This window comes from Oncorhynchus gorbuscha, unplaced genomic scaffold, assembly GCF_021184085.1.
Source record: "Oncorhynchus gorbuscha isolate QuinsamMale2020 ecotype Even-year unplaced genomic scaffold, OgorEven_v1.0 Un_scaffold_1064, whole genome shotgun sequence".
In the NCBI taxonomy this organism is placed as follows: domain Eukaryota; kingdom Metazoa; phylum Chordata; class Actinopteri; order Salmoniformes; family Salmonidae; genus Oncorhynchus; species Oncorhynchus gorbuscha.
Genome location: NW_025745960.1, coordinates 29,865 through 45,214, shown reverse-complemented (window position 1 = coordinate 45,214; position 15,350 = coordinate 29,865). Strand labels below are relative to the sequence as shown.

The 15,350-nt window shown below is 44.6% G+C and overlaps 1 protein-coding gene across 1 annotated transcript in view; it reads left to right on the top strand.

The window, feature by feature from the left end:
- LOC124021149 (vacuolar protein sorting-associated protein 13C-like) overlaps positions 1-1,336 on the top strand; it is a gene marked incomplete at its 5' end in the record, with an annotated part of 165,885 nt that extends 164,549 nt beyond the window's left edge. The window contains 2 exon segments of the mRNA XM_046336501.1: positions 743-826; positions 1,012-1,336. Coding sequence (XP_046192457.1) covers positions 743-826; positions 1,012-1,113 — 186 coding nt within the window.
- Positions 1,337-15,350: the final 14,014 nt, after the last annotated feature.

Below are 15,350 nucleotides of genomic sequence, written 5' to 3'. Positions count from 1 at the left end.
GACTATAGGAACAGAACCAGTTGTATTGGACTGAATCTCTTTGTAGGCCTATAGGAACAGAACCAGTTGTATTGGACTGAATCTCTTTGTCTGACAACAGGAACAGAACCAGTTGTATTGGACTGAATCTCTTTGTAGGACTATAGGAACAGAACCAGTTGTATTGGACTGAATCTATAGGAACAGAACCAGTTGTATTGGACTGAATCTCTTTGTAGGACTATAGGAACAGAACCAGTTGTATTGGACTGAATCTCTTTGTAGGACTATAGGAACAGAACCAGTTGTATTGGACTGAATCTCTTTGTAGGACTATAGGAACAGAACCAGTTGTATTGGACTGAATCTCTTTGTAGGCCTATAGGAACAGAACCAGTTGTATTGGACTGAATCTCTTTGTCTGACAACAGGAACAGAACCAGTTGTATTGGACTGAATCTCTTTGTAGGTCTATAGGAACAGAACCAGTTGTATTGGACTGAATCTCTTTGTAGGACTATAGGAACAGAACCAGTTGTATTGGACTGAATCTATAGGAACAGAACCAGTTGTATTGGACTGAATCTATAGGAACAGAACCAGTTGTATTGGACTGAATCTATAGGAACAGAACCAGTTGTATTGGACTGAATCTCTTTGTAGGACTATAGGAACAGAACCAGTTGTATTGGACTGAATCTCTTTGTAGGACTATAGGAACATAACCATTTGTATTGGACTGAATCTCTTTGTCTGACAACAGGAACAGAACAAGCTGAAGTTTCAAAAGAGAGATGGACAGGAACCCATGAGAGTGCTGCACCTCAAGAACCCTGCCACTGCCCAGGTCCCGATAATACACTTTTGTGTGTGTGTGTGTGTGTGTGTGTGTGTGTGTGTGTGTGTGTGTGTGTGTGTGTGTGTGTGTGTGTGTGTGTGTGTGTGTGTGTGTGTGTGTGTGTGTGTGTGTGTGTGTGTGTGTGTGTGTGTGTTGACCCACAGTACCTAACGGCCTCTCCTCCTCCTCTGTAGAAACTGTGTGAGGCCATAGAGCAGGCCCAGTCGGCCCAGAGGCAGCATCGGATGGTGAAGCAAAAATCACAGCGCTTTCTCAAACTGGGAGACAGGTGTTGATGTCATCGCCGGCCCGGCATGATGTCATGGTTACCCAGAATGATGTCATGGTTACCCAGCCTGATGTGATCACTACTCAGTAGGTGATCACCACCCAGAATGTGCCACCCAGCCCAACACACTGCTACTGTACTGCCCAGCCCAACACACTGCTACTGTACTGCCCAGCCCAACACACTGCTACAGTACTGCCCAACACACTGCTACAGTACTGCCCAACACACTGCTAGCCCAACACACTGCTACCAGCCCAACACACTGCTACTGTACTGCCCAGCCCAACACACTGCTACTGTACTGCCCATCCCAACACACTGCTACTGCCCAGCCCAACACACTGCTACTGCCCAGCCCAACACACTGCTACTGTACTGCCCAGCCCAACACACTGCTACTGCCCAGCCCAACACACTGCTACTGTACTGCCCAGCCCAACACACTGCTACTGTACTGCCCATCCCAACACACTGCTACTGCCCAGCCCAACACACTGCTACTGTACTGCCCAGCCCAACACACTGCTACTGCCCAGCCCAACACACTGCTACTGCCGAACACACATTTGCACTAAAGAAAAGCCATGCATTAGTGTTTACAGTCCTGTTTACTAATGAGTCACTGCTGCCTTATGGAGAAGAAATCAAGTCTGATAATTTGACTGTTATTAAATCATTTTGATAATATCTGAATCGATGATAGGAATGTTGTTGCTTTTCGTTGACACAGATCCCTCCAGAATCAATGATAGGAATGTTGTTGTTTATCGTTGACACAGGTCCTTCCAGAATCAATGATTTGTAATTGAAAAAGGGGTACGATAAAAAACTATATATATATAAATTAGACGAAGGATCTATAAAAAATGTGTTTGTTTGTTTTGTCTTTGTTTTTTCTTTAATGTTTACAGATGTCTGATTTTAAGGGTGTCAATGATTCGTTTGATCTAACTGCTGTACAAACAGAGGGGATTTTTACATGGACGATGGTATTGACAAGTCAGTTATTCATCGTTTCTACAGGTTTATCGTTGTTTTTGGAGGTGAAATATGCACTTAACTCTTTCGAATGGTCCCTTTTGATGAACAATCATTTTCCTGACGTAATATCAGTCTATCTTGAAATGGGAGTTAATTTTGTAATACCTGTTAGTTCATGTAAAGTGACGTACTGTATACATCTACAGTATAGACTACGTAGACCAGTGAAGAGTTCAATGACCAGTGTACTGAAAACTATGCAACGTTACATTTCATATATGTTGCTGTTATCTTATACAAATAACTACGTTATGAGCATATTCTGCCCTAATCTATCCTGCTGACCTTGGTGTATCAAATAAATCATTGAAAACAAACAATTAAATCTTTTAAATATACATTGTCTCTCTCTGTGCGTATTTAGCTAATCTATAATAACAAGGAGGAAGCCAACGACCTAGCTAATATCATATGATACAAGGAGGAAGCCAACGACCTAGCTAATATCATATGATACAAGGAGGAAGCCAACGACCTAGCTAATATCATATGATACAAGGAGGAAGCCAACAGTTAGGTTATATCATATGATACAAGGAGGAAGCCAACGACCTAGCTAATATCATATGATACAAGGAGGAAGCCAACAGTTAGGTTATATCATATGATACAAGGAGGAAGCCAACGACCTAGCTAATATCATATGATACAAGGAGGAAGCCAACGACCTAGCTAATATCATATGATACAAGGAGGAAGCCAACAGTTAGGTTATATCATATGATACAAGGAGGAAGCCAACGACCTAGCTAATATCATATGATACAAGGAGGAAGCCAACGACCTAGCTAATATCATATGATACAAGGAGGAAGCCAACGACCTAGCTAATCGAATTAGGTTATATTATATGATACAAGGAGGAAGCCAACGACCTAGCTAATATCATATGATACAAGGAGGAAGCCAACGACCTAGCTAATATCATATGATACAAGGAGGAAGCCAACGACCTAGCTAATTGAATTAGGTTATATCATATGATACAAGGAGAAAATCACCAGGCTGTACACAGTTACAGTATTGCACACTACGTCCCAAATCACACACACTTTCCCCATGGGCCCTGGTCAAATGTAGTGCACTACATAGGGAATAGGGCCCTGGTCTAAAGTAGTGCACTACATAGGGAATAGGGCCCTGGTCTAATGTAGTGCACTACATAGGGAATAGGGCCCTGGTCAAATGTAGTGCACTACATAGGGAATAGGGCCCTGGTCAAATGTAGTGCACTACATAGGGAATAGGGCCCTGGTCAAATGTAGTGCACTACATAGGGAATAGAGCCCTGGTCAAATGTAGTGCGCTACATAGGGAATAGGGCCCTGGTCCAAAGTAGTGCACTACATAGGGAATAGGGCACCATTTAGGATGCAGAGTGTGTAACAGTGAACAGTAGCTGTGTGTGTGACTCATAAAGACCGTATGTTTTTTAGCAGCGTATCAAACGTGAACGACGAAATGAGAAGCGACAGCCTCTAATGCCTCTTTTTACGACCCTGAGGTTTCACAGCTCGGATTTCCTGCTGTGTGCTGTTCAAAGCCGTCCGGTCAAACAGTCCTAAGTCCGTCCAGAGTACTGAAACGCACTTATACACACGTTAAAGTATATTGTCAGACGTGGTAGTGGCTACGAGTGATGAAGGAGACCCCGCTGTGAACAGAGCAGACAAACAGTCCATCACTAGTAAGGAATACCAGACAGAGATACTGACACACTTTAAACACGATGTACTGGTGCTGGTGGTAGAGTCTACTAGTGTATATTTCCCACTGTCAGGAATACCAGACAGAGATACTGACACACTTTAAACACGATGTACTGGTGCTGGTGGTAGAGTCTACTGGTGTATATTTCCCACTGTCAACAGGTTCAAAACAGACCAATCAAAAAGCCAGGACTAGGTCAGGAACAACAGAATGGAGTAGACTACTGAAACACATTATACTAGGTAAGGAACAGCAGAATGGAGTAGACTACTGAAACACATTATACTAGGTGAGGAACAGCAGAATGGAGTAGACTGCTGAAGCACATTATACTAGGTAAGGAACAGAATGGATACTGAGGTGAGGAACAGCATAATGGAGTAGACTACTGAAACACATTATACTAGGTGAGGAACAGCAGAATGGAGTAGACTACTGAAACACATTATACTAGGTGAGGAACAGCATAATGGAGTAGACTACTGAAACACATTATACTAGGTGAGGAACAGCAGAATGGAGTAGACTACTGAAACACATTATACTAGGTGAGGAACAGCATAATGGAGTAGACTACTGAAACACATTATACTAGGTAAGGAACAGCAGAATGGAGTAGACTACTGAAACACATTATACTAGGTGAGTGGAGTAGACTACTGAAACACATTATACTAGGTAAGGAACAGCAGAATGGAGTAGACTACTGAAACACATTATACTAGGTGAGGAACAGCAGAATGGAGTAGACTACTGAAACACATTATACTAGGTGAGGAACAGCAGAATGGAGTAGACTACTGAAACACATTATACTAGGTACTAATGGGTAGAGACTACTGAAACACATTATACTAGGTGAAGGAACAGCATAATGGAGTAGACTACTGAAACACATTATACTAGGTGAGGAACAGCAGAATGGAGTAGACTACTGAAACACATTATACTAGGTGAGGAACAGCAGAATGGAGTAGACTACTGAAACACATTATACTAGGTGAGGAACACAGAATGGAGTATACTAGGTGAGGAACAGCAGAATGGAGTAGACTGAAACACATTATACTAGGTAAGGAACAGCATAATGGAGTAGACTACTGAAACACATTATACTAGGTGAGGAACAGCATAATGGAGTAGACTACTGGAACACATTATACTAGGTGAGGAACAGCAGAATGGAGTAGATTGAAACACATTATACTAGGTGAGGAACAGCATAATGGAGTAGACTGAAACACATTATACTAGGTAAGGAACAGCATAATGGAGTAGACTACTGAAACACATTATACTAGGTGAGGAACAGCATAATGGAGTAGACTACTGGAACACATTATACTAGGTGAGGAACAGCATAATGGAGTAGACTACTGGAACACATTATACTAGGTGAGGAACAGCAGAATGGAGTAGACTACTGAAACACATTATACTAGGTGAGGAACAGCAGAATGGAGTAGACTACTGAAACACATTATACTAGGTGAGGAACAGCATAATGGAGTAGACTACTGAAACACATTATACTAGGTGAGGAACAGCAGAATGGAGTAGACTACTGAAACACATTATACTAGGTGAGGAACAGCAGAATGGAGTAGACTACTGAAACACATTATACTAGGTGAGGAACAGCAGAATGGAGTAGACTACTGAAACACATTATACTAGGTAAGGAACAGCAGAATGGAGTAGACTACTGAAACACATTATACTAGGTAAGGAACAGCAGAATGGAGTAGACTACTGAAACACATTATACTAGGTGAGGAACAGCAGAATGGAGTAGACTACTGAAACACATTATACTAGGTGAGGAACAGCAGAATGGAGTAGACTACTGAAACACATTATACTAGGTGAGGAACAGCAGAATGGAGTAGACTACTGAAACACATTATACTAGGTGAGGAACAGCAAACACATTAATGGTGAGGAACAGAATGGAGTAGACTACTGAAACACATTATACTAGGTAAGGAACAGCAGAATGGAGTAGACTACTGAAGCACATTATACTAGGTGAGGAACAGAATGGAGTAGACTACTGAAGCACATTATACTAGGTGAGGAACAGCAGAATGGAGTAGACTACTGAAACACATTATACTAGCTGAGGAACAGCAGAATGGAGTAGACTGAAACACATTATACTAGGTGGGGAACAGCAGAATGGAGTAGACTACTGAAATACATTATACTAGGTAAGGAACAGAATGGAGTAGACTACTGAAACACATTATACTAGGTAAGGAACAGAATGGAGTAGACTACTGAAACACATTATACTAGGTAAGGAACAGCAGAATGGAGTAGACTACTGAAACACATCATACTAGGTGAGGAACAGCATAATGGAGTAGACTACTGAAACACATTATACTAGGTAAGGAACAGCAGAATGGAGTAGAAACTTATACTAGGTGAAACACATTATACTGAATAGGATGAGGAACAGCAGAATGGAGTAGACTGAAACACATTATACTAGGTGAGGAACAGCAGAATGGAGTAGACTGAAACACATTATACTAGGTGAGGAACAGCAGAATGGAGTAGACTACTGAAACACATTATACTAGGTGAGGAACAGAATGGAGTAGACTACTGAAACACATTATACTAGGTGAGGAACAGCAGAATGGAGTAGACTACTGAAACATTATACATGTGGTTGTGGTAGGGCCTACTCATGGTAAAAATATAAAATAACTACAGTTGAAGTCAGAAGTTTACATACACTTCGGTTGGAGTCATTAAAACTCATTAAAACCACTCCACAAATTTGTTGTTCACAAAATATAGTTTTGGCAAGTCGGTTAGGACATCTACTTTGTGCATGACACAAGTAATTTTTCCAACAATTGTTTACAGACAGATTATATATCTTATAATTCACTGTATTACAATTCCAGTGGGTCAGAAGTTTACATACACTAAGTTGACTGTGCATTTAATTTTAAACAGCTTGGAAAATTCCAGAAAATTATGTCATTGCTTTAGAAGCTTCTGATAGGCTAATTGACATCATTTGAGTCAATTGGAGGTGTACCTGTGGGTGTATTTCAAGGCCTAACTTCAAACTCAGTGCCTCTTTGCTTGACATCATGAGAAAATCTAAAGAAATCAGCCAGACCTCAGAAAAATCGTTGTAGACCTCCACAAGTCTGGTTCGTCCTTGGGAGCAATTTCCAAACACCTGAAGGTACCACGTTCATCTGTACAAACAACAGTAGCAAGTATAAACACCATGGAACACGCAGCCGTCATACCGCTCAGGAAGGAGATGCTTTCTGTCTCCTAGAGATGAACGTACTTTGGTGCGAAAAGTGCAAATCAATCCCAGAACAGCGAAGGACCCTGTGAAGATGCTGGAGGAAACGGGTACAGAAGTATCTATATCCACAGTAAAACGAGTCCTATATCGACATAACATTAAAGGCCGCTCAGCAAGGAAGAAGTCACTGCTCCAAAACCGCCATAAAGAAGCCATATGGTTTGCAACTGCACACGGGGACAAAGATTGTACTTGTTGGAGAAATGTCCTCTGGTCTGATGAAGCAAAAATAGAACTGTTTGGCCATAATGACCATCGTTATGTTTGGAGGAAAAAGGGGGAGGCTTGCAAGCTGGAGAGCACCATCCCAACTGTGAAGCACGGGGTGGCAGCATCATGTTGTGGGGGTGCTTTGCTGCAGGAGGGACTGGTGCACTTCACAAAATAGATGGCATCATGAGGTAGGACAGTTTTGTGGATATATTGATGCAACATCTCAAGACATCAGTCAGGAAGCTAAAGCTTAGTGGCAAATGGGTCTTCCAAATGGACAAATACCCCAAGCATACTTCCAAAGTTGCAATGGCAATGCTACCAAATACTAATTGAGTGTATGTAAACTTCTGACACACCGGGAATGTGATGAAAGAAATAAAAACTGAAATAAATCATTCTCTCTACTACTATTCTGACATTTCACATTCTTAAAATAAAGTGGTGATCCTAACTGACCTAAAACAGGGATATATTTTTTTTTTACTAGGATTAAATGTCAGAAATTGTGAAAAAAAACTTGTATTTAGCTAAAGTGTACGTAAACTTCCGACTTCAACTGTCCGTCTCCCATTAATCTCATCGAGTCAGAAAGGTAGGAGAGAGGAAGACACACGATTTAAAGTGTAGGTAAACTCCATTAATCTCATCGAGTCAGAAAGGTAGGAGAGAGGAAGACACACGATTTAAAGTGTAGGTAACCTCCATTAATCTCATCGAGTCAGAAAGGTAGGAGAGAGGAAGACACACGGTCTAAAGTGTAATTTGGCTTCCCACAGAGGCTGCACATAGGAATTCATTATAACAACGTTACCTCCAATATTATTCAGCGTAGCCGGAGTTAATGTAAATGTAAATGTATGCGGTGCATCTCATTAACATATCATTAACATCTCATTAATCCTGTTGACATTACTATTGTTATTATTCAGAGTGTCGTTAACCAAATGCAGCGTTATTCTTTTTTTTTTTTAAACTCGGCTTTGTACTTTCTTTTTCCTTTTGATCATCTGGTTCTGATGAAATGACTGAGACACTGGAATTACGGATTCATCTGAAGACAGACTAAAGCGTATTGTACGATTGCATTATGAAGACACACTGAATGTTACGAAACAGGAGCATCTTTATAACATTGAGTTGTTGTTGTCCCCCCCCCCTCAGAACAGCCTCAATTCGTCGGGTCATGGACTCTACAAGGTGTCCAAAGCGCTCCACAGGGATGCTGGCCCATGTTGACTCTACAAGGTGTCCAAAGCGTTCCACAGGGATGCTGGTCCATGTTGACTCTACAAGGTGTCTAAAGCGTTCCACAGGGATGCTGGTCCCATGTTGACTCTACAAGGTGTCTAAAGCGTTCCACAGGGATGCTGGTCCCATGTTGACTCTACAAGGTGTCTAAAGCGCTCCACAGGGATGCTGGCCCATGTTGACTCTACAAGGTGTTGAAAGAGTTCCACAGGGATGCTGACCCCATGTTGACTCTACAAGGTGTCGAAAGCGCTCCACAGGGATGCTGGCCCATGTTGACTCTACAAGGTGTTGAAAGCGCTCCACAGGGATGCTGGCCCATGTTGACTCTACAAGGTGTCTAAAGCGTTCCACAGGGATGCTGACCCCATGTTGACTCTACAAGGTGTCTAAAGCGTTCTACAGGGATGCTGGTCCATGTTGACTCTACAAGGTGTCTAAAGGTGGGATGCTGACCCCATGTTGACTCTACAAGGTGTCTAAAGCGTTCTACAGGGATGCTGACCCATGTTGACTCTACAAGGTGTCTAAAGCGTTCTGCAGGGATGCTGGTCCCATGTTGACTCTACAAGGTGTTGAAAGCGTTCCACAGGGATGCTGACCCCATGTTGACTTTACAAGGTGTTGAAAGCGTTCCACAGGGATGCTGACCCCATGTTGACTCTACAAGGTGCCGAAAGCGCTCCACAGGGATGCTGACCCCATGTTGACTCTACAAGGTGTCTAAAGCGTTCTACAGGGATGCTGGTCCCATGTTGACTCTACAAGGTGCCGAAAGCGCTCCACAGGGATGCTGACCCCATGTTGACTCTACAAGGTGTCTAAAGCGTTCCACAGGGATGCTGGCCCATGTTGACTCTACAAGGTGTTGAAAGCGTTCCACAGGGATGCTGACCCCATGTTGACTCTACAAGGTGTCTAAAGCGTTCTACAGGGATGCTGGTCCCATGTTGACTCTCTACAAGGGATGCTGACCCCATGTTGACTCTACAAGGTGTCTAAAGCGTTCCACAGGGATGCTGGCCCCATGTTGACTCTACAAGGTGTCTAAAGCGTTCTACAGGGATGCTGGTCCCATGTTGACTCTACAAGGTGTCTAAAGAGTTCCACAGGGATGCTGACCCCATGTTGACTCTACAAGGTGTCTAAAGCGTTCTACAGGGATGCTGGTCCCATGTTGACTCTACAAGGTGTTGAAAGCGTTCCACAGGGATGCTGACCCCATGTTGACTCTACAAGGTGTCTAAAGCGTTCTACAGGGATGCTGGTCCCATGTTGACTCTACAAGGTGTTGAAAGCGTTCCACAGGGATGCTGACCCCATGTTGACTCTACAAGGTGTCTAAAGCGTTCCACAGGGATGCTGGTCCATGTTGGGATGCTCTGTTGACTCTACAAGGTGTCTAAAGCGTTCTGAAGGGATGCTGACCCATGTTGACTCTACAAGGTGTCGAAAGCGTTCCACAGGGATGCTGGCCCATGTTGACTCCAATGCGTCCCACAGTTGTGTCAGGTTGTCTGGATGTCCTTTGGGTGGTGGACAGTTCTTGCTACACAGGAAACAGTTGAGAGTGAAAAAATCCAGCAGCGTTGCAGTTCTTGACACTCAAACTGGTTCGCCTGAGGCCTTCTTTGTCTTGCCCTTTCACCCTCTGAATGGCTCACATACACAATCCAGCAGCATGGACCTCAGTGTTCCGTGATGTCACGTGGAGCAGCATGGACCTCAGTGTTCCGTGATGTCACGTGGAGCAGCATGGACCTCAGTGTTCCGTGATGTCATGTGGAGCAGCATGGACCTCAGTGTTCCGTGATGTCATGTGGAGCAGCATGGACCTCAGTGTTCCGTGATGTCACGTGGAGCAGCATGGATCTCAGTGTTCCGTGATGTCACGTGGAGCAGCATGGACCTCAGTGTTCTGTGTTCTGTCTCTATTGTCTCAAGGCTTCAAATCTTAAACCTGTCTCCTCCCCTTCATCTACACTGATTTTTGTTTAACTAGGCAAGTCAGTTAAGAACAAATTCTTATTTACAATGACGGCCAACCCACGGCCAAACCCTAACCCGGATGACGCTGGGCCAATTGTGCACCGCCCTATGGGTCTCCCAATCACGGGGTTGTGATACAGACTGGAATGGAACCAGGGTCTGTAGTGATGCCTCTAGCCCTGAGATGCAGTACCTTGTGTGATACAGCCTGGAATGGAACCAGGGTCTGTAGTACCTTAGACCACTGTGATACAGCCTGGAATCTAACCAGGGTCTGTAGTGACGCCTCTAGCACTGAGATGCAGCGCCTTAGACCGCTGTGATACAGCCTGGAATTGAACCAGGGTCTGCAGTATCTTAGACCACTGCGCCACTCGGGATACCCTGATTGAAGTGGATTTAGGAGACATCAATAAGTGATTTATAGCTTTCACCTGGATTCACCTGGTCAGTCTGTCACGGTGATGTTCCTAATGTTTTGTACACTCGGTGGATTATCAAACAAATATTTTAATATTTTTTATGAAGAAAAAAACAATTCTTATAAGTCAGAACAATGAGATTTAGCAGGCAGTGTTTCCACAGGATTTAAAATCTGGAGAAGCCATCTCTTGCACAAGGTCATCACAAGGCATGATGACTGAGAGATTTAAACTCAATTGAGGGTTTTCCAGACCGAACTGTGAACTAAAGAAAAACCTCCTCCCAGGTTGGTATCCAGGCATGTGTCTCCTGGACTGCAGTACCCTGTCTTGGTTAGAGAGATGGATTACAGTACACTACACCAAGAGGTCTATACAGGCTTTAGAAGGTTCTAGAGAGATAGATTACAGTACACTACACCAAGAGGTCTATACAGGCTTTAGAAGGTTCTAGAGAGATAGATTACAGTACACTACACCAAGAGGTCTATGCAGTCTATAGAGAGATAGATTACAGTACACTACACCAAGAGGTCTATACAGGCTTTAGAAGGTTCTAGAGAGATAGATTACAGTACACTACACCAAGAGGTCTATATAGGCTTTAGGTTAGAGAGATAGATTACAGTACACTACACCAAGAGGTCTATACAGGCTTTAGAAGGTTCTAGATATAGATTACAGTACACTACACCAAGAGGTCTATACAGGCTTTAGAAGGTTCTAGAGAGATAGATTACAGTACACTACACCAAGAGGTCTATGCAGGCTTTAGCAGGTTCTAGAGAGATAGATTACAGTACACTACACCAAGAGGTCTATGTAGGCTTTAGGTTAGAGAGATAGATTACAGTACACTACACCAAGAGGTCTATGTAGGCTTTAGGTTAGAGATATAGATTACAGTACACTACACCAAGAGGTCTATGTAGGCTTTAGGTTAGAGATATAGATTACAGTACACTACACCAAGAGGTATATACAGGCTTTAGGTTAGAGAGAGATAGATTACAGTACACTACACCAAGAGGTCCATGCAGGCTTTAGGTTATAGAGAGATAGATTACAGTACACTACACCAAGAGGTCTATACAGGCTTTAGGTTAGAGAGATAGATTACAGTATACTACACCAAGAGGTCTATACAGGCTTTAGGTTAGAGAGATAGATTACAGTACACTACACCAAGAGGTATATACAGGCTTTAGGTTAGAGAGAGATAGATTACAGTACACTATACCAAGAGGTCCATGCAGGCTTTAGCAGGTTCTAGAGAGATAGATTACAGTACACTACACCAAGAGGTCCATGAAGTTAGTCAACATTGTCTACTAGACACACTAACTAGGGAAGTTAGTCAACCACACACTAACTAGGGAAGTTAGTCAACCACATACTAACTAGGGAAGTTAGTCAACCACATACTAACTAGGGAAGTTAGTCAACCACATACTAACTAGGGAAGTTAGTCAACCACATACTAACTAGGGAAGTTAGTCAACATGGTCTAAGACTAGACACACTAACTACTGAAGTTACAGTCATAGTAAGGTGTTTTAAATGTAGAGATCCAAGACCTCAGTGTTCCGTGATGTCACATGGAGCAGCAAGACCTCAGTGTTCCGTGATGTCACATGGAGCAGCAAGACCTCAGTGTTCCGTGATGTCACATGGAGCAGCAAGACCTCAGTGTTCCGTGATGTCACATGGAGCAGCAAGACCTCAGTGTTCCGTGATGTCACATGGAGCAGCAAGACCTCAGTGTTCCGTGATGTCACATGGAGCAGCACATGGACCTCAGTGTTCCGTGATGTCACATGGAGCAGCAAGACCTCAGTGTTCCGTCCGTGATGTGTTCCGTGATGTCATGTGGAGTGGAGCAGCATGGACCTCAGTGTTCCGTGATGTCACGTGGAGCAGCATGGACCTCAGTGTTCCGTGATGTCACGTGGAGCAGCATGGACCTCAGTGTTCCGTGATGTCACGTGGAGCAGCATGGACCTCAGTGTTCCGTGATGTCACGTGGAGCAGCAAGACCTCAGTGTTCCGTGATGTCACGTGGAGCAGCATGGACCTCAGTGTTCCGTGATGTCACGTGGAGCAGCAAGACCTCAGTGTTCCGTGATGTCACGTGGAGCAGCATGGACCTCAGTGTTCCGTGATGTCACGTGGAGCAGCAAGACCTCAGTGTTCCGTGATGTCACGTGGAGCAGCATGGACCTCAGTGTTCCGTGATGTCACGTGGAGCAGCAAGACCTCAGTGTTCCGTGATGTCACGTGGAGCAGCATGGACCTCAGTGTTCCGTGATGTCACGTGGAGCAGCATGGACCTCAGTGTTCCGTGATGTCACGTGGAGCAGCATGGACCTCAGTGTTCCGTGATGTCACGTGGAGCAGCATGGACCTCAGTGTTCCGTGATGTCACGTGGAGCAGCATGGACCTCAGTGTTCCGTGATGTCACGTGGAGCAGCATGGACCTCAGTGTTCCGTGATGTCACGTGGAGCAGCATGGACCTCAGTGTTCCGTGATGTCACGTGGAGCAGCAAGACCTCAGTGTTCCGTGATGTCACGTGGAGCAGCATGGACCTCAGTGTTCCGTGATGTCACGTGGAGCAGCATGGACCTCAGTGTTCCGTGATGTCACGTGGAGCAGCATGGACCTCAGTGTTCCGTGATGTCACGTGGAGCAGCATGGACCTCAGTGTTCCGTGATGTCACGTGGAGCAGCATGGACCTCAGTGTTCCGTGATGTCACGTGGAGCAGCATGGACCTCAGTGTTCCGTGATGTCACGTGATGGACCTCAGTGTTCCGTGATGTCACGTGGAGCAGCATGGACCTCAGTGTTCCGTGATGTCACGTGGAGCAGCATGGAACACTGAATACGTCCCAAATAGCACCCTAGTGCCCTAATATAGTGGTACGACCCGTAGGGGACAAGGGGTGCCGTTTGGGACAGCGCTGTCTCTGTTCAGCCCAGAGTGGAGTCAGACACCAGAGGGGGCACGAGGATCCTATTTAACACCCTGCGGGTTATAACCATAACAGGAATCTCTGATATTTACCTCCAACTAATTGAAATGATGAAATGTAACGCAATAGGAGACGAAGCACTTCCATGTTTACCGGTTTTCAGACGAGGAATGAGACGTACCGAGGACGATGAGAAAGGAGAAAGGAATACGGTCATTCTGTATTAATTGACTGTATTATTAATTGACTGTATTATTAATTGACTGTATTATTAATTATACAGAATTGTAATGTGTCTGTGTGTAGCTGGTGTAGACGAGTCAGGCGCAGGACAGCAGATATGACTAATGTACAGCAATTTTACTCAACAATCATCACAAGACTCGTCGATAAATCCAAGGCCACAATAACGGACCGCAATACAATAAACAATCACTCACACACAAACAAATGGGGGAACAGATAATGATGAACATGTCATTGGGGGAAATGAAACCAGGTGTGTAAGACAAGACAAAACAAATGGACAATGAAAAGTGGATCGGAGATGGCTAGAAGGCCGGAGACGTCGACCGCCGAACACCGCCCGAACAAGGAGAGGGACCGACTTCGGTGAAGTCGTGTTAATATCCCCCCCTTGATGCACGGCTCCAGCAGTGCACCGACACCAACCTCGGGGATGACCCGGAGGACGAGGCGCAGGGCGATCCGATCTGACTGGGACTGTTCTCTACAGGCTGACTGGGACTGTTCTCTACAGGCTGACTGGGACTGTTCTCTATAGGCTGACTGGGACTGTTCTCTACAGGCTGACTGGGACTGTTCTCTACAGGCTGACTGGGACTGTTCTCTACAGGCTGACTGGGACTGTTCTCTACATGCTGACTGGGACTGTTCTCTACAGGCTGACTGGGACTGTTCTCTACAGGCTGACTGGGACTGTTCTCTACAGGCTGACTGGGACTGTTCTCTACATGGCTGACTGGGACTGTTCTCTACAGGCTGGCTGTTCTCTACATGCTGACTGGGACTGTTCTCTACAGGCTGACTGGGACTGTTCTCTACAGGCTGACTGGGACTGTTCTCTACAGGCTGACTGGGACTGTTCTCTACAGGCTGGCTGGGACTGTTCTCTACAGGCTGACTGGGACTGTTCTCTACAGGGTGCTGTTCTCTACTGGGACTGTTCTCTACAGGCTGACTGGGACTGTTCTCTACAGGCTGACTGGGACTGTTCTCTACAGGCTGACTGTTCTCTACAAGCTGACTAGGACTGTTTTCTACAGGCTGACTGGGAC